The 24,945-nt window shown below is 45.3% G+C and overlaps 1 gene segment (V, D, J or C); it reads right to left on the bottom strand.

The window, feature by feature from the left end:
• Nucleotides 1-20,835: 20,835 nt before the first annotated feature.
• LOC123485517 lies at nt 20,836-21,632 on the bottom strand. The segment is given in 2 exon segments: nt 20,836-21,194; nt 21,384-21,632. Coding segments are annotated over 2 exon segments (408 nt in total).
• Between the last annotated feature and the right edge of the window lie 3,313 nt (nt 21,633-24,945).

Raw genomic sequence — 24,945 nt, 5'->3', positions numbered from 1 at the left:
CGGTGTCAGAGGAAGGCCCACAAAATGGTCAAAGACTCCAGTCACCCAAGTCAGAGACTGTTCTCTCTGCTACCGCACGGCAAGCGGTACCGGAGCGCCAAGTCTAGGACCAAAAGGCTCCTTAACAACTTCTACCCCCAAGCCATAAGACTGGTGAACAATTAATCAAATGGCCACCCAGAGTATTTACATTGACCCTCGCTGTTTATTATCTATGCATAGTCACTTTACCCCTACCTACATGTACAAATTACCTCGACTAACCTGTACCCCCGCACATTGACTCGGTACCGGTACCCCCTGTATATTGCCTCGTTATTGTTATTTTATTGTGTTACTTTTGTTCTATTTTTATCTTTTGTTTAATTATTTTCTTAACTCTATTTCTTGAACTGCAATGTTGGTTAAGGGCCTGTAGGTGAGCATTTCACTGTAAGGTCTACACCTGTTGTGAGCCGGGTGCATGTGACAAATTCAATTTGATATGATTTGCACAAAGTCAAAGAGAGAGGGGGCTGGGGAGAGAGAAAGAGGGGAGAGAGAGAGAGACGGGGGGTGGGGGAGAGAACGAGAGAAAGGGGGAGAGAGATGTGGGAGGTGGGGAAGAGGGGGGGAGTAGTCATGTGAATCAAATCTATGCAGGGGAGGAGTAATGGAGTAACATTGCATAATTGATGTTAATGAGTGTTGACACTAAACTGTAATACCAGTGTACTGTACTAGGACAGATATCACCTTGCTTATGTCATAATCCATCTGTGGTTATTCATTGGCACTGAATCAAAGTCACACCTCAGATGCAGGTGTTCTGAGCAGTGTGCTAATACTACTATCAGATAGGGTTTATGTAGAGGAGAGAAGGTACTCTACATCACTGTGTTGGCTGGCTGCACAGTAATAAACTGCACTGTCTTCAGGTCCTCTCAGACTCAGGAGATGAAGATAAGCCTCTTTCTCACCATCTCCACTCACATTGAAGTGCTTTTCAAGTGGTGACTCCAAGTTTATTGACTTGTAATTTACATAACCAATGAGTTTCATAGCAGTGTCTCCTGCTGACTGTTGGTACCATAGTATCATTCGGTAGTTAGGAATAGTATGGCTGCAGGTGAGTTGAACGTTTCCTCCAGGTCCTTCTATTAGTGCAACAGGGCTCTGATTAACCATGCTACTAAACGACTCTCCTGTGGAGAGAGAGAGAGAGAGAGAGGAGAGAGGAGAGAGAGAGAGGAGAGAGGGAGAGAGAGACAGAGAGACAGAGAGAGAGAGAGAGAGAGAGAGAGAGAGAGAGAGAGAGAGAGAGAGAGAGAGAGAGATAACGTGAGAGAGAAGGAGTGAGAGAGAGGATATTTTATTCAGTTTGATGACATTCGTAGATTTGTTAGGCTTCCCATCGTAAGTGATTTAATACCTGTCACCCAGAGTGGTAGAGCTGCCAGGTGAATCAGAACTCTGAACATGATGATGAAGGAGAATATTATGATGATGAAGATGCTGAGGAAGACGATGATGATGAGGAAGCCTCAGTGGAGGAGTGATATGAGTGTCTCCTGGATGAAGCTCTGAGGTGAAAGGAGAGGGGCTGATGTTGTAGTATCCTGTTTCCTTTAGGGTGGTGGATAGTGAGAGTGTTAGAGGGAGTGTCAGGAAGCCTGTACTGTAAAGCTTGCTCATAGGACCTCACTGTGAACATGACTGATTACATGATCATGACAATGAAACCATCAGACATTAGAAGAACTAGTGTTAGAGGTCCCCCTACAGTACGTGATGAGACCATCTCTTTACATATTATATTCCATCCTATTGAAACTCTGGGGTTTTTGTGCAGCTGTGCTTGTCATCTGTATCACTGTGTTCACTCACAGCACAGAAGTACATGCCGCTGTCTCCTGCCTCCACCTTCTTCACTGTGAAAGATCCACTCTCAGCATCTGTCTTAACAGTTGGATATTTGTCTTCACCGAAGGCTCCATAGTCTGGTTTGCTATAACTACTTGTGTAAACTACCTGCTTCATTCCCTCTCCTGGACGCTGTCTATACCAGTACATCTGGTTGTAGGTAGATCCCTTAGTGTGACTGCAGTTAATCTGAGCATCACTGTCTTTCAGTCCCCAGAGTATGGTGGGTGTCTGAGTGACTTCACTCCCCTCAACAAGACCTGTAAGGATACAGTGAGAATGAAATCAATAGAGTTAGATACAGTTAAACATGAATACATCAAGACTCAGGTGAAGTGAACGTATGCTTGGAAACATCAATATCTATAACTATAGAAGGCCGTCATTGTAAATAAGTATTTAGTTCTTAACTTTCCTGGTTAAATAAATGAAACATTATGAAACTGTACCTGCAGCACAGAGCACTAAGACAGTAACAGTGAAGAGAAATGTGAACATGTTTGATCACGTTATATGTGAGAGTGCTGGAAAGAGTCTGGTATCAATGTACAGAATAAAAGAGGAGTGTCACATAGATGAATAGATGACAATCAGTAGACCACGGCAGGTTTCACCATATTGAACATGTCAGTGAAGTGGGAGGGACACTGATGATCTGAATACATCATGCAAATGACTGGTTCAGACTGTAGAGACGTTCACATTATTAAAGATAGAGGTCCCCCTACAGGACATGATGAGACCATCAGCTCTTTAGATATTATTGTCTGTCCTATAGAGCTCGCCAGCTTGTACAGTCGTGGTCAAAAGTTTTGAGAATTACACATATATTAATTTTCACAAAGTCTGCTGCCTCAGTTTTTATGATGGCAATTTGCATATACTCCATAATGTTATGAAGAGTGATCAGATAAATTGCAATTAATTGCAAAGTCCCTCTTTGCCATGAAAATGAACTTAATCCCCCAAAAACATTTCCACTGCATTTCACCCCTGCCAAAAAAGGACCAGCTGACATCATTTCAGTGATTCTCTCATTAACACAGGTGAGAGTGTTGACGAGGACAAGGCTGGAGATCACTCTGTCATGCTGATTGAGTTAGAATAACAGACTGGAAGCTTTAAAAGGAGGGTGGTGCTTGTAATCATTGTTCTTCCTCTGTTAACCATGGTTACCTGCAAGGAAACACGTGCCGTCATCATTGCTTTGCACAAAAAGGGCTTCACAGGCAAGGATATTGCTGCTAGTAAGATTGTACCTAAATCAACCATTTATCGGATCATCAAGAACTTCAAGGAGATAGGTTCAATTGTTGTAAAGAAGGCATCAGGGAGCCCAAGAAAGTCCAGCAAGCACCAGGACCGTCTCCTAAAGTTGATTCAGCTGCGGGATCGGGGCACCACCAGTGCAGAGCTTGCTCAGGAATGGCAGCAGGCAGGTGTGAGTGCATCTGCACGCACAGTGAGGCGAATACTTTTGGAGGATGGCCTGGTGTCAAGAAGGGCAGCGAGGAAGCCACTTCTCTCCAGGAAAAACATCAGGGACAGACTGATATTCTGCAAAAGGTACAGGGCAATTGGACTGCTGAGGACTGGGGTAAAGTCATTTTCTCTGATGAATCCCCTTTCCGATTGTTTGGGGCATCCGGGAAAAAAGCTTGTCCGGAGAAGACAAGGTGAGCACTACCATCAGTCCTGTGTCATGCCAACAGTAAAGCATCCTGAGACCATTCATGTGTGGGGTTGCTTCTCAGCCAAGGGAGTGGGCTCACTCACAATTTTGCCTAAGAACACAGCCATGAATAAAGAATGGTACCAACACATCCTCCGAGAGCCACTTCTCCCAACCATCCAAGAACAGTTTGGTGACGACCAATGCCTTTTCCAGCATGATGGAGCACCTTGCCATGAGGCGAAAGTGATAACTAAGTGGCTCGGGGAACAAAACATCAACATTTTGGGTCCATGGCCAGGAAACTCCCCAGACCTTAATCCCATTGAGAACTTGTGGTCGATCCTCAAGAGGCGGGTGGACAACCAAAACCCCACAAATTCTGACAAACTCCAAGCATTGGTTATGCAAGAATGGGCTGCCATCAGTCAGGATGTGGCCCAGAAGTTAATTGACAGCATGCCAGGGCGGATTGCAGAGGTTTTGAAAAAGAAGGGTCAACACTGCAAATATTGACTCTTTGCATAAACTTAATGTAATTGTCAATAAAAGCCTTTGACACTTATGGAATGCTTGTACATCTGACAAAAATATCTCATAACAATGAAGCAGCAAACTTTGTGAAGACCAATACTTGTGTCATTCTCAAAACTTTTGACCACGACTGTAGTAGTTAGGAACAGTATGTCTGCAGGTGAGTTGAACGTTTCCTCCAGGTCCTTCTATTAGTGCAACAGGGCTCTGATCAACCATGCTACTAAACGACTCTCCTGTGGAGAGAGAGAGAGAGAGAGAGAGAGAGAGAGAGAGAGAGAGAGAGAGAGAGAGAGAGAGAGAGAGAGAGAGAGAGAGAGAGAGAGAGAGAGAGAGAGAGAGAGAGAGAGAGAGAGAGAGAGAGAGAGAGAGAGAGAGAGAGAGGATATTTTATTCAGTTTGATGACATTAGTAGATTTGTTAGGCTTCTCATCGTAAGTGATTTAATACCTGTCACCCAGAGTGGTAGAGCTGCCAGGTGAATCAGAACTCTGAACATGATGATGAAGGAGAATATTATGATGATGAAGATGCTGAGGAAGACGATGATGATGAGGATGCCTCAGTGGAGGAGTGATATGAGTGTCTCATGGATGAAGCTCTGAGGTGAAAGGAGAGGGGCTGATGTTGTAGTATCCTGTTTCCTTTAGGGTGGTGGATAGTGAGAGTGTTAGAGGGAGTGTCAGGAAGCCTGTACTGTAAAGCTTGCTCATAGGACCTCACTGTGAACATGACTGATTACATGATCATGACAATGAAACCATCAGACATTAGAAGAACTAGTGTTAGAGGTCCCCCTACAGTACGTGATGAGACCATCTCTTTACATATTATATTCCATCCTATTGACACTCTGGGGTTTTTGTGCAGCTGTGCTTGTCGTCTGTATCACTGTGTTCATACACGGTACAGAAGTACATGCCGCTGTCTCCTGCCTCCACCTTCTTCACTGTGAAAGATCCAGTCTCAGCTGCAGTCTTAATAGTTGGATATTTGTCTTCACTGAAATCCTCTGAATACTCAGATTTGGAATTGGGAGTAGAGAAGGCTACCTGCTTCATTCCCTCTCCTGGACGCTGTCTGTACCAGTACATCTGGAAGTAGGTAGATCCCTTAGTGTGACTGCAGTTCATCTGAGCATCACTGTCTTTCAGTCCCCAGAGTATGGTGGGTGTCTGAGTGACTTCACTCCCCTCAACAAGACCTGTAAGGATACAGTGAGAATGAAATCAATAGAGTTAGATACAGTTAAACATGAATACATCAAGACTCAGGTGAAGTGAACGTATGCTTGGAAACATCAATATCTATAACTATAGTTGACCGTCATTGTAAATAAGAATTTTGATCTTAACTTTCCTGGTTAAATAAATGAAACATTATGAAACTGTACCTGCAGCACAAAGCACTAAGACAGTAACAGTGAAGAGAAATGTGAACATGTTTGATCACGTTATACAGTGGGGAAAAAAAGTATTTAGTCAGCCACCAATTGTGCAAGTTCTCCCACTTAAAAAGATGAGAGAGGCCTGTAATTTTCATCATAGGTACACGTCAACTATGACAGACAAAATGAGGAAAAAAAAATCCAGAAAATCACATTGTAGGATTTTAATGAATTTATTGGCATATGATGGTGGAAAATAAGTATTTGGCCAATAACAAAAGTTTCTCAATACTTTGTTATATACCCTTTGTTGGCAATGACACAGGTCAAACGTTTTCTGTAAGTATTCACAAGGTTTTCACACACTGTTGCTGGTATTTTGGCCCATTCCTCCATGCAGATCTCCTCTAGAGCAGTGATGTTTTGGGGCTGTCGCTGGGCAACACAGACTTTCAACTCCCCTCCAAAGATTTTCTATGGGGTTGAGATCTGAGACTGGCTAGGCCACTCCAGGACCTTGAAATGCTTCTTCCGAAGCCACTCCTTCGTTGCCCGGGCGGTGTGTTTGGGATCATTGTCATGCTGAAAGACCCAGCCACGTTTCATCTTCAATGCCCTTGCTGATGGAAGGAGGGTTTCACTCAAAATCTCACGATACATGGCCCCATTCATTCTTTCCTTTACACGGATCAGTCGTCCTGGTCCCTTTGCAGAAAAACAGCCCCAAAGCATGATGTTTCCAACCCCATGCTTCACAGTAGGTATGGTGTTCTTTGGATGCAACTCAGCATTCTTTGTCCTCCAAACATGACGAGTTGAGTTTTTACCAAAAAGTTATATTTTGGTTTCATCTGACCATATGACATTCTCCCCAATCCTCTTCTGGATCATCCAAATGCACTTCAGACGGGCCTGGACATGTACTGGCTTAAGCAGGGGGACACGTCTCGCACTGCAGGATTTGAGTCCCTGGCGCGTAGTGTGTTACTGATGGTTGGCTTTGTTACTTTGGTCCCAGCTCTCTGCAGGTCATTCACTAGGTCCCCCCGTGTGGTTCTGGGATTTTTGCTCACCGTTCTTGTGATCATTTTTGACCCCACGGGGTGAGATCTTGCGTGGAGCCCCCAGATCGAGGGAGATTATCAGTGGTCTTGTATGTCTTCCATTTCTAATAATTGCTCCCACAGTTGATTTCTTCAAACCAAGCTGCTTACCTATTGCAGATTCATTCTTCCCAGCCTCGTGCAGGTCTACAATTTAGTTTTTGGTGTCCTTTGACAGCTCTTTGGTCTTGGCCATTGTGAAGTTTGGAGTGTGACTGTTTGAGGTTGTGGACAGGTGTCTTTTATACTGATAACAAGTTCAAACAGGTGCCATTAATACAGGTAACGAGTGGAGGACAGAGGAGCCTCTTAAAGAAGAAGTTACAGGTCTGTGAGAGCCAGAAATCTTGCTTGTTTGTAGGTGACCAAATACTTATTTTCCACCATAATTTGCAAATAAATTCATTAAAAAATCCTGCAATGGGATTTTCTGGATTTTTTTCTCAATTTGTCTGTCATAGTTGACGTGTACCTATGATGAAAATTACAGGCCTCTCTCATCTTTTTTTAAGTGGGAGAACTTGCACAATTGGTGGCTGACTAAATACTTTTTTTCCCCACTGTATGTGAGAGTGCTGGAAAGAGTCTGGTATCAATGTACAGAATAAAAGAGGAGTGTCACATAGATGAATAGATGACAATCAGTAGACCACGGCAGGTTTCACCATATTGAACATGTCAGTGAAGTGGGAGGGACACTGATGATCTGAATACATCATGCAAATGACTGGTTCAGACTGTAGAGACGTTCACATTATTAAAGATAGAGGTCCCCCTACAGGACATGATGAGACCATCAGCTCTTTAGATATTATATTCTATCCTATAGAGCTCGCCAGCTTGTAGTCCTAAAAAACTGAAAGGAGTCAGCATTTTCTACCTCTGGTTCGTTGGCCGTTGCTATGGGAGAAATGAAGGGGGGAAATAATGGGGTTTTGGGATAGGTTAACACAGGCTTTGGAGATCTTATAGGTTTTGTTCTGTGAGATAATATCAGTCAGTTAACATGACCTTAATGAATTATGAAGCCTTTATGTGTGTGATGAGGTTTGAATGGCGCAGGAGGTAAAACACAGAAATCCATAGTTTATTCATTGTACACGAATAAAGCGCAGCAAGCGTCAAAACGAAACTAGCACAAGGGAAAAATCCACCTTGGCTACATACAAGGAAAGAGTAGCTCAACCGAGCTACCCACTCACAATGAACAATCACTCTCAAAGGACAAAGAGAACACTAGACTAATGAGGGAATGAGTACCAGGTGTGTGTGATTGACAAGACACGACAAGACAAGACAAATGGAGTGATGATAAATGGAGCGGTAGTGGCTAGTAAGCCGGTGACGACGAACGCCGAAACCTGCCCGAGCAAGGAGGGAGGGCAGCCTCGGCTGAATTCGTGACAATGTGCTCAAAATAAGTCTGTTGCTGACGAATCGCTAACTTTTCAGAGAAATGGAACTACCACATTAGTCACAATATCTTCACGTCACTACGCTGACCACGCAAACTAGTCTTCTACAGTCCACCAAAAAGCTAGTTACCTTAGTTAGCTTTTTGCTTACCAGCTCAAATGAAAACGCAAGGTTGATGTATTGTTCAAATCAAATCAAATCAAATTTTATTGGTCACATGCTGCCGAATACAACAGGTGCAGACATTACAGTGAAATGCTTACTTACAGCCCTTAACCAACAGTGCATTTATTTTAAACAAAAAAAGTAAGAATAAAACAACAACAAAAAAAGTGTTGAGAAAAAAGAGCAGAAGTAAAATAAAGTGACAGTAGGGAGGCTATATATACAGGGGGTACCGTTGCAGAGTCAATGTGCGGGGGCACCGGCTAGTTGAGGTAGTTGAGGTAATATGTACATGTGGGTAGAGTTAAAGTGACTATGCATAAATACTTAACAGAGTAGCAGCAGCGTAAAAAGGATGGGGTGGGGGGCAGTGCAAATAGTCCGGGTAGCCATGATTAGCTGTTCAGGAGTCTTATGGCTTTGGGGGTAGAGCTGTTGAGAAGTCTTTTGGACCTAGACTTAGCACTCCGGTACCGCTTGCACGTCGGTAGCAGAGAGAACAGTCTATGACTAGGGTGGCTGGAGTCTTTGACAATTTTGAGGGCCTTCCTCTGACACCGCCTGGTATAGAGGTCCTGGATGGCAGGAAGCTTTGCCCCAGTGATGTACTGGGCCGTACGCACTACCCTCTGTAGTGCCTTGCGGTCGGAGGCCAAGCAGTTGCCATACCAGGCGGGTGATGCAACCAGTCAGGATGCTCTCGATGGTGCAGCTGTAGAATTTTTTTGAGGATCTGAGGACCCATGCCAAATCTTTTTTAGTCTCCTGAGGGGGAATAGGCTTTATTGTTTTGCTCCAGGTAGCAACCATTTCTCTTCAGAGCAAAGGTGCTCGTTTTATTGGTTCCGAACGATAAAACTGGGTTTTTGTTGTATTATATCAACACTGGGGTTTAGTGCAGCTGTACTTGTTATATTATATCAACACTGGGGGTTTAGTGCAGCTGTACTTGTTATATTATATCAACACTGGGGGTTTAGTGCAGCTGTACTTGTTATATTATATCAACACTGGGGGTTTTAGTGCAGCTGTACTGTTATATTATATCAACACTGGGGGTTTAGTGCAGCTGTACTTGTTATATTATATCAACTCTGGGGGTTTAGTGCAGCTGTACTTGTATTATATCAACACTGGGGGTTTAGTGCAGCTGTACTTGTTATATTATATCAACACTGGGGTTTAGTGCAGCTGTACTTGTTATATTATATCAACACTGGGGGTTTAGTGCAGCTGTACTTGTTATATTATATAAACACTGGGAGTTTAGTGCAGCTGTACTTGTTATATTATATCAACACTGGGGGTTTAGTGCAGCTGTACTTGTTATATTATATCAACACTGGGGGTTTAGTGCAGCTGTACTTGTTATATTATATAAACACTGGGAGTTTAGTGCAGCTGTACTTGTTATATTATATCAACACTGGGGGTTTAGTGCAGCTGTACTTGTTATATTATATCAACACTGGGGGTTTAGTGCAGCTGTACTTGTTATATTATATCAACTCTGGGGGTTTAGTGCAGCTGTACTTGTTATATTATATCAACACTGGGGTTTAGTGCAGCTGTACTTGTTATATTATACCAACACTGGGGGGTTTAGTGCAGCACTCCCCTCTGAGCTGTCTCTGCTAAGCCTATCATCCTTTCCCTCAGCACTGGTACCAGAAGACCAGGGGACCACACTGCCTGTACTGGGACCAGCAACATCCTAGTTGTGTATGAATAAAGACATTTATTAGATAAAGAAGAAAGGTGGAAAGATGACTGAATACATGCCTAATAGTTGACTATTGGCTCATAAAACCTTATCAAAGCCTAACTACTTATATTGCAAATATACTGTAAGTGCCTGGCTGTCAGAGATGTTATTTTACATTTACATTTACGAAGCTCGCATCTGCTACGGAAGACCATGGTGCTTGCCTACGGAGCTGAGAGGGGAACGGCACCTCCGCACCTTCAGGTCTAGAAGGACAAGAGCAGAGGAGATAGAGTTAGCTTTAGCAGTGCGGAGAGCCTCTGTGACACAGAGAAGAGCAGTCTCAGTTGAATGACCAGTCTTGAAACCTGACTGGTTTGGATCAAGAAGGTCATTCTTAGAGAGATAGCAAGAGAGTTGGCTAAAGACGGCACGCTCAAGAGTTTTGGAGAGAAAAGAAAGAAGGGATACTGGTCTGTAGTTGTTGACATCGGAGGGATCGAGTGTAGGTTTTTTTGAGAAGGGGTGCAACTCTCGCTCTCTTGAAGACGGAAAGGACATAGCCAGCGGTCAAGGATGAGTTGATGAGCGAGGTGAGGTAAGGGAGAAGGTCTCCGAAATGGTCTGGAGAAGAGAGGAGGGGATAGGGTCAAGCGGGCAGGTTGTTGGGCGGCCGTCATCACAAGTCGCAAGATTTCATCTGGAGAGAGGGGAGAAAGAAGTCAAAGCATAGGGTAGGGCAGTGTGAGCAGGACCAGCAGTGTCATTTGATTTAACAAACGAGGATCGGATGTCGAAACCTTCTTTTCAAAATGGTTGGACGAAGTCATCTACAGAGAGGGAGGAGGGGGAGGGGAGGGGGAGGATGATTCAGCAGGGAGGAGAAGGTGGCAAAGAGCTTCCTAGGGTTAGAGGCAGATACTTGGAATATAGAGTGGTAGAAAGTGGCTTTAGTAGCAGAAACAGAGGAAGAAAATGTAGAGAGGAGGGAGTGAAAAGATGCCAGGTCCGCAGGGAGTCTAGTTTTCCTCCATTTCGCTCGGCTGCCCGGAGCCCTGTTCTGTGAGCTCGCAATGAGTCGTCAAGCCACGGAGCAGGAGGGGGAGGACCGAGCCGGCCGGGAGGATAGGGGGACATAGAGAGTCAAAGGATGCAGAAAGGGAGAGAGGAGGGTTGAGGAGGCAGAATCAGGAGATTGGAGGGAGAAGGATTGAGCAGAGGGAAGAGATGATAGGATGGAAGAGGAGAGAGAAGGGAGAGAGAGAGCGAAGGTTGCAACGGCGCATTACCATCTGAGTAGGGGCAGAGTGAGTAGTGTTGGAGGAGAGTGAGAGAGAAAAGGATACAAAGTAGTGGTCGGAGACTTGGAGGGGAGTTGCAGTGAGATTAGTAGAAGAACAGCATCTAGTAAAGATGAGGTCAAGCGTATTGCCTGCCTTGTGAGTAGGGGGGGGCGGTGAGAGGGTGAGGTCAAAAGAGGAGAGGAGTGGAAAGAAGGAGGCAGAGAGAAATGAGTCAAAGGTAGACGTAGGGAGGTTAAAGTCACCCAGAACTGTGAGGGGTGAGCCATCCTCAGGAAAGGAACTTATCAAGGCGTCAAGCTCATTGATGAACTCTCCAAGGGAACGTGGAGGGCGATAAATGATAAGGATGTTAAGCTTGAATGGGCTAGTGGCTGTGACAGCATGCAATTCAAATGAGGAGATAGACAGATGAAAAGAGAGAATGTCCACTTGGGAGAGATGAGGATTCCTGTGCCACCACCCCGCAGACCAGATGCTCTCGGGGTATCCTAGAACACATGGTCAGACGAGGAGAGAGCAGTAGGAGTAGCAGTGTTTTCAGTGGTAATCCATGTTTCTGTCAGCGCCAAGAAGTCGAGGGACTGGAGGGTAGCATAGGCTGAGATGAACTCTGCCTTGTTGGCAGCAGAACGGCAGTTCCAGAGGCTGCCTGAGACCCGGAACTCCACGTGGGTCGTGCGTGCAGGGACCACCAGGTTAGAGTGGCAGCAGCCACGCGGTGTGAGGCGTTTGTATGGCCTGTGCGGAGAGGAGAGAACAGGGATAGACAGACGCATAGTTGACAGGCTACAGAAAATGGCTACAATAATGCAAAGGAGATCGGAATGAAATGAACTAAACATCTGGGAAAGCGAGAGAGCGGGGCCTCCCTCACTTACATTTCACTGAAACACCCAAATATAACTCTCCCAATTTCCACCTCAGAAACTATAAATGTTGTAAACTACAGCGGTTCAATGATTTCTAGTAAAAGTCTAAACGTTTTTGGTTTCAAGTATAAATAATTTCAAATTTCTTATATTAAGCCAAACACACTGCACCATTTTCTTGTTTTTTAAATTCATGGCTAGCCAGGGGCACGCTCCAACACTCAGAAATAATTTACAAACGAAGCATGTGTGTTTAGTGAGTCCGCCAGATCAGATGCAGCAGGGAGGACCAGGGATGTTCTCTTGGTAAATGCGTGAATTGAAACATTTTCCTGTCCTGCTAAGCATTCAAAATGTACTTTTGGGTGTCAGGGAAAATGTATGGAGTAAAAAGTACATAATTTTCTTTAGGAATGTAGTGAAGTAAAAGTAAAAGTTAAAAAAAATATAAATAGTAAAGTAATGTACAGATACCCCAAAAAACGACTTAAGTAGTACTTGAAAGTATTTTTACTTAACCCCCTAGATCGAAGTCCGCGCCCATGGGGAAATCTAATAAGCAGAGTAAAGAAATCCCCATAAAAATCTGTCAATTTAAGCTAGAGGTATCTTTGCATTGGATGCGTTTTCAATCCACCGCCTCCGCCGACGTTGCACTTCCACATCTGGGGTGAAAGGTGACAGAGCTAGACCAGTGTTTGTCAGACCATGAGACATCCTGAAAATTGGCCTTCTCATAAAATCATCTGAAGCTTCCGAACGGTTAGAAACTGTTATGAGCCCTGTATGGAAAGATGAGACCCACAAGCGTCTTTTGACTCGACTGAAGTCGGTACAGCCTATTGGTTTTGCTCTAGGATGCCCACAGGCCTCACAAGACTTGTCTGAAGGGTACCAGTTGAAAAATAAATGGAAGTACTGTATTCGGAAAGTATTCAGATCCCTTGACTTTTTCCCCACATTTTGTTACGTTACAGCCTTATTTTAAAATTGAATAAGTAGTTTTTTCCCCTCATCAATCTACACACAATAATCCATAATGACAAAGCAAAAACAGGTTTTTAGAATTTTTACAAATGTATAAAAAATAAAAAACGTAAATATCACATTTGCATAAGTATTCAGACCATTTACTCAGTACATTATTGAAGCACCTTTAGCAGCGATTACAGTCTCAAGTCTTCTTGGGTATGATGCTACAAGCTTGGCACACCTGTATTTGGGGAGTTTCTCCCATTCTTCTCTGCAGATCCTTTCAAGCTCTGTCAGGTTGGATGGGGAGCGTCGCTGCACAGCTATTTTCAGGTCTCTCCAGAGATGTTCGATCGGGTTCAATTCCCGGCTCTGGCTTGGCCCCTCAAGGACATTCAGAGACTTGTCCCGAAGCCACTGCTGCATTGTCTTTACTGTGTGCTTAGGGTCGTTGTCCTGATGGAAGGTGAACCTTCGCCCCAGTCAGAGGTCCTGAGCGCTCTGGAGCAGGTTTTCATCAAGGATCTCTCTGAACTTTGCTCTGTTCATCTTTCCCTCGATCCTGACTAGTCTCCCAGTCCTTGCCGCTGAAAAACATCCCCACATCATGATGTTGCCACCACAATGCTTCACCGAAGGGATGGTGCCAGGTTTCCTCCAGATGTGACTCTGGCATTCAGGCCAAAGAGTTCAATATTGGTTTCATCAGACCAGAGAATCTTGTTTCCCCCGATTGCTCAGTTTGGCCGGGTTTACAGCTCTAGGAAGACTCTTGGTTGTTCCAAACCTCTTCCATTTCAGAATGATGGAGGCCACTGTGTTCTTGGGGACCTTCAATGCTGAAGATATTTATTTATTTTTTGTGCCTCACACAATCCTGTCTCAGCGCCTCACGGTCAATTCCTTCGACCTCATGGCTTGGTTTTGCTCTGACATGCACTGTCAACTTTGGGACCTTATATGAAAGGTGTGTGGCCTTTCCAAATCGTGTCCAATCAATTGAATTTACCACAGGTGGACTCCAATCAAGTTGTAGAAACATCTCCAGGATGATTAATGGAAACAGGATGCACCTGAGCTCAATTTGGAGTCTCATAGCAAAGGGTCTGAATAAGGTATATCTGTTTAATAATCAATTTTAGAATAAGGCTGAGACGTAACAACATTTTGAAAAAGTCAAGGGGTCTGAATACTTTCCGAATGCACTCCAGCCATCCTAAGGTCTCTACCACTCAGCCATCCCCAGGTCTCTACCACTCAGCCATCCTGAGGTCTCTACCACTCAGCCATTCTCAGGTCTCCACCACTCAGCCATCCTCAGGTCTCCACCACTCAGCCATTCTCAGGTCTCTACCACTCAGCCATCCTCAGGTCTCTACCACTCAGCCATCCTCAGGTCTCTACCACTCAGCCATCCTGAGGTCTCTACCACTCAGCCATCCTCAGGTCTCTACCACTCAGCCATCCTCAGGTCTCTACCACTCAGCCATCCTCAGGTCTCTACCACTCAGCCATCCTCAGGTCTCTACCACTCAGCCATCATCAGGTCTCTACCACTCAGCCATCCTCAGGTCTCTACCACTCAGCCATCCTCAGGTCTCTACCACTCAGCCATCCTCAGGTCTCTACCACTCAGCCATCCTCTCGTCTCTACCACTCAGCCATCCTCAGGTCTCTACCACTCAGCCATCTTCAAGTCTCCACCACTCAGCCATCCTCAGGTCTCTACCACTCAGCCATCCTCTCGTCTCTACCACTCAGCCATCCTCAGGTCTCTACCACTCAGCCATCTTCAAGTCTCCACCACTCAGCCATCCTCAGGTCTCTACCACTCAGCCATCTTCAAGTCTCCACCACTCAGCCATCCTCAGGTCTCTACCACTCAGCCATCCTCAAGTCTCTACCACTCAGCCATCCTCAGGTCTCTACCACTCAGCCATCCTCAAGTCTCTACCGCTCAGCCATCCTCAGGTCTCTACCACTCAGCCATCCTCTGGTCTCTACCACTCAGCCATTCTCAGGTCTCTACCACTCAGCCATCCTCTCGTCTCTACCACTCAGCCATCCTCAGGTCTCTACCACTCATCCATCTTCAAGTCTCCACCACTCAGCCATCCTCAGGTCTCTACCACTCAGCCATCCTCAGGTCTCTACCATTCAGCCATCCTCAGGTCTCTACCACTCAGCCATCCTCAGGTCTCTACCACTCAGCCATCCTCAGGTCTCTACCACTCAGCCATCCTCAGGTCTCTACCACTCAGCCATCCTCTCGTCTCTACCACTCAGCCATCCACAGGTCTCTACCACTCAGCCATCCTCAGGTCTCTACCACTCAGCCATCCTCAGGTCTCTACCACTCAGCCATCCCTCAGGTCTCTACCACTCAGCCATCCTCAGGTCTCTACCACTCAGCCATCCTCAGGTCTCTATCACTCAGCCATCCTCAGGTCTCTACCACTCAGCCATCCTCAGGTCTCTACCACTCAGCCATCCTCAGATTTCTACCACTCAGCCATCCTCAGGTCTCTACCACTCAGCCATCCTAAGGTCTCTACCACTCAGCCATCCTCAGGTCTCTACCACTCAGCCATCCTCAGGTCTCTACCACTCAGCCATCCTCAGGTCTCTACCACTCAGCCATCCTCAGGTCTCTACCACTCAGCCATCCTCTCGTCTCTACCACTCAGCCATCCTCAAGCCTCTGCCACTCCAGCCACCTGAGGTCTCTACCACTCAGCCATCCTAAGGTCTCTACCACTCAGCCATCCTCAGGTCTCTACCACTCAGCCATCCTCAGGTCTCTACCACTCAGCCATCCTCAGGTCTCTACCACTCAGCCATCCTCAGGTCTCTACCACTCAGCCATCCTCTCGTCTCCTACCACTCAGCCATCCTCAAGCCTCTACCACTCAGCCATCCTCAGGTCTCTACCACTCAGCCATCCTCAGGTCTACCACTCAGCCATCCTGAGGTCTCTACCACTCAGCCACACACTGACCCTGACACTCTTCACATACACACATACACACACACTAATGCACCCATGCTCACACCCTAAATACAGTATGTAGCCCTTGTATCTGATGCTGTCTGGCCAGATAAAGTATGACATGCCATACTCCTTTTGTCCAGACAGCATCAGATACATGGTCTACACAAACGGAGACAGAGGGGCGCTGTTTCGCTCGATCTGATGCTTTATCTGAGATTGATTCGTCTTTCTGTTGGTGTGCTTTCTTGGTCAAATAATTATCAATATTTCAATATTTTATTTGGACGGGCAAGGAGGTACGGTAGGGCGAGCCAGGCCTCCTAGGGGAGGTACGGAAGGGTGAGCCAGGCCTCCTAGGGGAGGTACGGTAGGGGTGAGACAGACATTTAGAAAGCGTTTTCATCCCAAGTGACACCCTATTCCTATATAGGGCACTACATTTGACCAGGGCCCATAGAGTGCCACTATACAGCCGCTTCTAAATATGTGTGGAGAAACACCTCCTCCTGCTGGAGAACTGAGGAAGTGCACCTAAACCATCTAAACTAGCCACTTATAACAGTATCATTACCATCTGTTTGATATCAAATGGTTCATAGCAAAGTGTTGTTGAAGTGGTTGAAGACAGGTGCAGGTGTATAGAGCTGTAGTCAGTATTATATGAGAGGATCAGAGAGGGTTTTTGTAGAGGAGAGAGGGTATAGTGAAACACTGTGCATCACTAGCAGCACAGAAATACACTGCACTGTCTTCAGCTTCTCTCAGTTTGGGAATATGTAGATACGCCATTTTGTTAGCTGCACCATCTCCACTCACATTAAAACGCTCTTTAAAGGAATCTTCCACCGTTGGACTGGTGTATATCACATACCCAATGAGTTTCAGAGCAGTGTTTTGGGCTGACTGTTGGTACCACAGTATCATGTAGTAGTTTGGAACATTGTGGCTGCAGCTGAGCTGAACTTTATCTTCAGGTCTTTTTAGTATTTCAGTAGGAGTCTGGTAAACTTTGTCTGTTTGTGACAGCCCTGTGGATGAAAACAGACAATATGAAATATACAGTAGCAATATACTTCAGTAGTAAATATATCTTTCATGAGGGACTTAGTACCTGTCACCCATAGTAGTAGAGTTGCTACTTGTATGAGGAGCGTGATCATGTTGATGGTTCTGGAGAGAAGTGTCACATGGACAAGGAGAAAGGGTTTTCAGATAGTCAGAGATGTGTTGTCAGCTAGTGGGAGTGTCAAATGTATACTGCATCCCAAATGGCACCCTATTCCCTTTATAGTGCACTACTTTAGACCAGAGTCCATAGGGGTGAGAGGAAATAAGTCAATAGAGACGGTGAGCTGAACTGAGCTGCCGGAGGGAAGGAAATGACATCACTTTGACGTCAGAACTTATGTTGATATTCAAGCAGATACCTTGTTCACTTACAGGTCTCCTGTTCAGCTTAAAGGTGTATTGTGGAACATACCGGTAACTACATCATTGAAAGTATTTGTCTTTTTTAGTCTTTAGATTTGATCTGCGTTATAGATTCTGCAGTAATCACACTAGAAATAGGCTGTAATTTGAAGAAATACCCAAACCGTTTCTTCAAAGCAACAACATCAACCACATTATTTGGTATAGAGGTTTGATAGCATCTTCCTCCATGTGCTCAGACATCTACAGCGGTGGATAGCAGGTCTGCTGGGTGTTGATGTACACTGCAGTTATGGAGTAACGGATCAGAAGGGGTTTTTGTAGAAGAGGGAAGGGGTATCTACATCACTGTGTTGTCTTCAGGTCAGAACAGTAGCACACTGCACTGTCTTCAGGTCAGAACAGTAATACACTGCACTGTCTTCAGGTCAGAACAGTAATAGACTGCACTGTCTTCAGGTCAGAACAGTAATACACTGCACTGTCTTCAGGTCAGAACAGTAACACACTGCACTGTCTTCAGGTCAGAACAGTAATACACTGCACTGTCTTCAGGTCAGAACAGTAATACACTGCACTGTCTTCAGGTCAGAACAGTAATACACTGCACTGTCTTCAGGTCAGAACAGTAATACACTGCACTGTCTTCAGGTCAGAACAGTAACACACTGCACTGTCTTCAGGTCAGAACAGTAATACACTGCACTGTCTTCAGGTCAGAACAGTAACACACTGCACTGTCTTCAGGTCAGAACAGTAATACACTGCACTGTCTTCAGGTCAGAACAGTAATACACTGCACTGTCTTTAGGTCAGAACAGTAATACACTACACTGTCTTCAGGTCAGAACAGTAATACACTGCACTGTCTTCTAGCATCCGACCGTAAGGCGCTACAGAGGGTAGTGCGTACGGCCCAGTACATCACTGGGGCGAAGCTTCCTGCCATCCAGGACCTCTATACCAGGCGGTGTCAGAGGAAAGCCCACAAAATGGTCAAAGACTCCAGTCACCCAAGTCAGAGACTGTTCTCTCTTCTACCGCACGGCAAGCGGTACCGGAGTGCCAAGTCTAGGACCAAAAGGCTCCTTAACAACTTCTACCCCCAAGCCATAAGACTCCTGAACAATTAATCAAATGGCCACCCAGAGTATTTACATTGACCCTCGCTGTTTATTATCTATGCATAATCACTTTACCCCTACCTACATGTACAAATTACCTCGACTAACCTGTACCCCCGCACATTGACTCGGTACCGGTACCCCCTGTATATAGCCTCATTATTGTTATTTTATTTTGTTACTTTTATTAAATGTTTTACTTTTGTTTAATTATTTTCTTAACTCTATTTCTTGAACTGCAATGTTAGTTAAGGGCCTGTAGGTAAGCATGTCACGGTAAGGTCTACACCTGTTGTAATTCGGCGCATGTGACAAATACAATTTCATTTCATTTAATTTGAGTGGCACAAAGTCAAAAGAGAGGGGGCTGGGGAGAGAGAGAGAGGGAGCGAGAGAGACGGGGGGTGGGGGAGAGAGAGACAGAGAGACGGGGGGTGGGGGTGAGACAGAGACAGGAGACGGGGGGGGGGGGGAGATAGAGAGTTAGAGAGAGAGAGAGAGAGCGGGGGGTGAGAGAGAGAGAGAGAGAGAGAGAGAGAGAGAGAGAGAGAGAGAGACGGGGCTGGGGGAGAGAGAGAGAGAGAGAGAGAGACTGTGGGTGAGGGAGAGAGAGAGAGAGAGAGAGAGACGGGGTGGGGGGAGAGAGAGAGAGAGAGAGAGAGAGAGAGAGAGAGAGAGAGAGACGGGGGGTGGGGGAGAGAGAGAGAGAGTTAGAGAGAGAGAGACGGGGGGTGGGGGGAGAGAGAGAGAGAGAGAGAGTGAGAGAGAAAGGGAGAGAGAGAGAGAGAGAGAGAGAGAGAGAGAGAGAGAGAGAGACTGTGGTGAGGGGAGAGAGAGAGAGAGAGAGAGAGAGAGTTAGAGAGAGAGACACGGGGGTGGGGGGAGAGAGAGAGAGAGTTAGAGAGAGAGAGACGGGGGTGTGGGGAGAGAGAGAGAGAGAGAGTAGAGAGAGAGACGGGGGGTGGGGGAGAGAGAGAGAGAGAGAGAGAGAGAGAGAGAGAGAGAGAGAGAGAGAGAGAGAGAGAGAGAGAGAGAGAGACAGAGACAGAGAGAGAGAGAGAGACGGGGTGGGTATGAGAGAGAGAGGGGGGGAAAGTAGTCATGCGAATCACATCTATGCAGGGGAGGAGTAATGAAATATGACATTGTAACGTTGCATAATTGATGTTAATGAGTGTTGACACTAAACTGTAATACCAGTGTACTGTACTAGGACAGATATCACCACTTGCTTATGTCATAATCCATCTGTGGTTATTCATTGGCACTGAATCAAAGTCACACCTCAGATGCAGGTGTTCTGAGCAGTGTGCTAATACTACTATCAGATAGGGTTTATGTAGAGGAGAGAAGGTACTCTACATCACTGTGTTGGCTGGCTGCACAGTAATAAACTGCACTGTCTTCAGGTCCTCTCAGACTCAGGAGATGAAGATAAGCCTCTTTCCTCCCATCTCCACTCACATTGAAGTGCTTTTCAAGTGGTGACTCCAAGGATACTGACTGGACATTTACATAACCAATGAGTTTCATAGCAGGGTCTCCTGCTGATTGTTGGTACCATAGTATCATTAGGTAGTTAGGAATAGAATGGCTGCAGGTGAGTTGAACGCTTCTTCCAGGTCCTTCTATTAGTGCAACAGGGCTCTGATTAACCATGCTACTAAACGACTCTCCTGTGGAGAGAGAGAGAGAGAGAGAGAGAGAGAGAGAGAGAGAGAGAGAGAGAGAGAGAGAGAGAGAGAGAGAGAGAGAGAGAGAGAGAGAGAGAGAGAGAGAGGAGAGAAGGAGTGAGAGAGAGGATATTTTATTCAGTTTGATGACATCCGTAGATTTGTTAGGCTTCTCATCGTAGGTGATTTAATACCTGTCACCCAGAGTGGTAGAGCTGCCAGGTGAATCAGAACTCTGAACATGATGATGAAGGAGAAGATGATGATGATGAAGATGCTGAGGAAGACGATGATGATGAGGAAGCCTCAGTGGAGGAGTGATATGAGTGTCTCCTGGATGAAGCTCTGAGGTGAAAGGAGAGGGGCTGATGTTGTAGTATCCTGTTTCCTTTAGGGTGGTGGATAGTGAGAGTGTTAGAGGGAGTGTCAGGAAGCCTGTACTGTAAAGCTTGCTCATAGGACCTCACTGTGAACATGACTGATTACATGATCATGACAATGAAACCATCAGACATTAGAAGAACTAGAGTTAGAGGTCCCCCTACAGTACGTGATGAGACCATCTCTTTACATATTATATTCCATCCTATTGAAACTCTGGGGTTTTTGTGCAGCTGTGCTTGTCATCTGTATCACTGTGTTCACTCACAGCACAGAAGTACATGCCGCTGTCTCCTGCCTCCACCTTCTTCACTGTGAAAGATCCACTCTCAGCATCTGTCTTAACAGTTGGATATTTGTCTTCACCGAAGGCTCCATAGTCTGGTTTGGTATAACTACTTGTGTAAACTACCTGCTTCATTCCCTCTCCTGGACGCTGTCTGTACCAGTACATCTGGTTGTAGGTAGATCCCTTAGTGTGACTGCAGTTCATCTGAGCATCACTGTCTTTCAGTCCCCAGAGTATGGTGGGTGTCTGAGTGACTTCACTCCCCTCAACAAGACCTGTAAGGATACAGTGAGAACGAAATCAATAGAGTTAGATACAGTTAGACCTGAATACATCAAGACTCAGGTGAAGTGAACGTATGCTTGGAAACATCAATATCTATAACTATAGAAGGCCGTCATTGTAAATAAGAATTTTGTTCTCAACTTTCCTGGTTAAATAAATGAAACATTATGAAACTGTACCTGCAGCACAGAGCACTAAGACAGTAACAGTGAAGAGAAATGTGAACATGTTTGATCACGTTATATGTGAGAGTGCTGGAAAGAGTCTGGTATCAATGTACAGAATAAAAGAGGAGTGTCACATAGATGAATAGATGACAATCAGTAGACCACGGCAGGTTTCACCATATTGAACATGTCAGTGAAGTGGGAGGGACACTGATGATCTGAATACATCATGCAAATGACTGGTTCAGACTGTAGAGACGTTCACATTATTAAAGATAGAGGTCCCCCTACAGGACATGATGAGACCATCAGCTCTTTAGATATTATATTCTATCCTATAGAGCTCGCCAGCTTGTACAGTCGTGGTCAAAAGTTTTGAGAATTACACAAATATTAATTTTCACAAAGTCTGCTGCCTCAGTTTTTATGATGGCAAATTTCATATACTCCAGAATGCTATGAAGAGTGATCAGATGAATTGCAATTAATTGCAAAGTCCCTCTTTGCCATGAAAATGAACTTAATCCCCAAAAAACATTTCCACTGCATTTCAGCCCTGCCACAAAAGGACCAGCTGACATCATGTCAGTGATTCTCTCGTTAACACAGGTGAGAGTGTTGACGAGGACAAGGCTGGAGATCACTCTGTCATGCTGATTGAGTTAGATTAACAGACTGGAAGCTTTAAAAGGAGGGTGGTGCTTGAAATCATTGTTCTTCCTCTGTTAACCATGGTTACCTGCAAGGAAACATGTGACGTCATCATTACTTTGCACAAAAAGGGCTTCACAGGCAAGGATATTGCTGCTAGTAAGATTGTACCTAAATCAACCATTTATCGGATCATCAAGAACTTCAAGGAGAGAGGTTCAATTGTTGTAAAGAAGGCATCAGGGGCGACCAAGAAAGTCCAGCAAGCGCCAGGACCGTCTCCTTAAAGTTGATTCAGCTGCGGGATCGTGGGCACCACCAGTGCAGAGCTTGCTCAGGAATGGCAGCAGGCAGGTGTGAGTGCATCTGCACGCACAGTGAGGCGAATACTTTTGGAGGATGGCCTGGTGTCAAGAAGGGCAGCGAGGAAGCCACTTCTCTCAGGAAAAACATCAGGGACAGACTGATATTCTGCAAAAGGTACAGGGATTGGACTGCTGAGGACTGGGGTAAAGTCATTTTCTCTGATGAATCTCCTTTCCGATTGTTTGGGGCATCCGGGGAAAAAAAGCTTGTCCGGAGAAGACAAGGTGAGCGCTACCATCAGTCCTGTGTCATGCCAACAGTAAAGCATCCTGAGACCATTCATGTGTGGGGTTGCTTCTCAGCCAAGGAAGTGGGCTCACTCACAATTTTGCCTAAGAACACAGCCATCAATAAAGAATGGTACCAACACATCCTCCGAGAGCCACTTCTCCCAACCATCCAAGAACAGTTTGGTGACGACCAATGCCTTTTCCAGCATGATGGAGCACCTTGCCATGAGGCGAAAGTGATAACTAAGTGGCTCGGGAACAAAACATCAACATTTTGGGTCCATGGCCAGGAAACTCCCCACACCTTAATCCCATTGAGAACTTGTGGTCAATCCTCAAGAGGCGGGTGGACAACCAAAACCCCACAAATTCTGACAAACTCCAAGCATTGATTATGCAAGAATGGGCTGCCATCAGTCAGGATGTGGCCCAGAAGTTAATTGACAGCATGCCAGGGCGGATTGCAGAGGTCTTGAAAAAGAAGGGGTCAACACTGCAAATATTGACTCTTTGCATAAACTTAATGTAATTGTCAATAAAAGCCTTTGACACTTATGGAATGCTTGTACATCTGACAAAAATATCTCATAACAATGAAGCAGCAAACTTTGTGAAGACCAATACTTGTGTCATTCTCAAAACTTTTGACCACGACTGTAGTAGTTAGGAACAGCATGGCTGCAGGTGAGTTGAACGTTTCCTCCAGGTCCTTCTATTAGTGCAACAGGGCTCTGATTAACCATGCCACTAAACGACTCTCCTGTGGAGAGAGAGAGAGAGAGAGGAGAGATGGAGAGAGAGAGAGAGAGAGAGAGAGAGAGAGAGAGAGAGAGAGCGAGAGAGAGAGAGAGAGAGAGAGAGAGAGAGAGAGAGAGAGAGAAGAGCGAGAGAGAAAGGAGAGAGAGAGAGGAGAGAGAGAGAGAGAGAGAGAGAGAGAGAGAGAGAGAGAGAGAGAGAGAGAGAGAGAGAGATGGAGAGAAGATGAGAGAGAGAGAGAGAGAGAGAGAGAGAGAGAGAGAGAGAGAGAGAGAGAGAGAGAGAGAGAGAGAGAGAGAGAGAGATGGAGAGAAGATGAGAGAGAGAGAGAGAGAGAGAGAGAGAGAGAGAGAGAGAGAGAGAGAGAGAGAGAGAGAGAGAGAGAGAGAGAGAGATGGAGAGAAGATGAGAGAGAGAGAGAGAGAGAGAGAGAGAGAGAGAGAGAGAGAGAGAGAGAGAGAGAGAGGATATTTTATTCAGTTTGATGACATTAGTAGATTTGTTAGGCTTCTCATCGTAAGTGATTTAATACCTGTCACCAAGAGTGGTAGAGCTGCCAGGTGAATCAGAACTCTGAACATGATGATGAAGGAGAAGATGATGATGATCAGGATGCTGAGGAAGACGATGATGATGAGGAAGCCTCAGTGGAGGAGTGATATGAGTGTCTCCTGGATGAAGCTCTGAGGTGAAAGGAGAGGGGCTGATGTTGTAGTATCCTGTTTCCTTTAGGGTGGTGGATAGTGAGAGTGTTAGAGGGAGTGTCAGGAAGCCTGTACTGTAAAGCTTGCTCATAGGACCTCACTGTGAACATGACTGATTACATGATCATGACAATGAAACCATCAGACATTAGAAGAACTAGAGTTAGAGGTCCCCCTACAGTACGTGATGAGACCATCTCTTTACATATTATATTCCATCCTATTGAAACTCTGGGGTTTTTGTGCAGCTGTGCTTGTCGTCTGTATCACTGTGTTGACTCACAGCACAGAAGTACATGCCGCTGTCTCCTGCCTCCACCTTCTTCACTGTGAAAGATCCACTCTCAGCATCTGTCTTAACAGTTGGATATTTGTCTTCACTGAAATCCCCTGAATACTCAGATTTGGAATTGGGAGTAGTGAGGGCAACCTGCTTTATTCCCTCTCCTGGACGCTGTCTGTACCAGTACATCTGGAAGTAGTTTACACCCTTAGTGTGACTGCAGTTCATCTGAGCATCACTGTCTTTCAGTCCCCAGAGTATGGTGGGTGTCTGAGTGACTTCACTCCCCTCAACAAGACCTGTAAGGATACAGTGAGAACGAAATCAATAGAGTTAGATACAGTTAGACCTGAATACATCAAGACTCAGCTGAAGTGAACGTATGCTTGGAAACATCAATATCTATAACTATAGAAGGCCGTCAATGTAAATAACAATTTACTTCTCAACTTTCCTGGTTAAATAAATGAAATATTATGAAACTGTACCTGCAGCACAGAACAGTAAGACAGTAACAGTGAAGAGAAATGTGAACATGTTTGATCACGTTATATGTGAGAGTGCTGGAAAGAGTCTGGTATCAA

Source organism: Coregonus clupeaformis, unplaced genomic scaffold, assembly GCF_020615455.1.
Source record: "Coregonus clupeaformis isolate EN_2021a unplaced genomic scaffold, ASM2061545v1 scaf0716, whole genome shotgun sequence".
Taxonomy (NCBI): Eukaryota; Metazoa; Chordata; class Actinopteri; order Salmoniformes; family Salmonidae; genus Coregonus; species Coregonus clupeaformis.
Note: the sequence above shows the minus strand (reverse complement) of the source record. Positions and strands in the feature narration are given on the sequence as shown.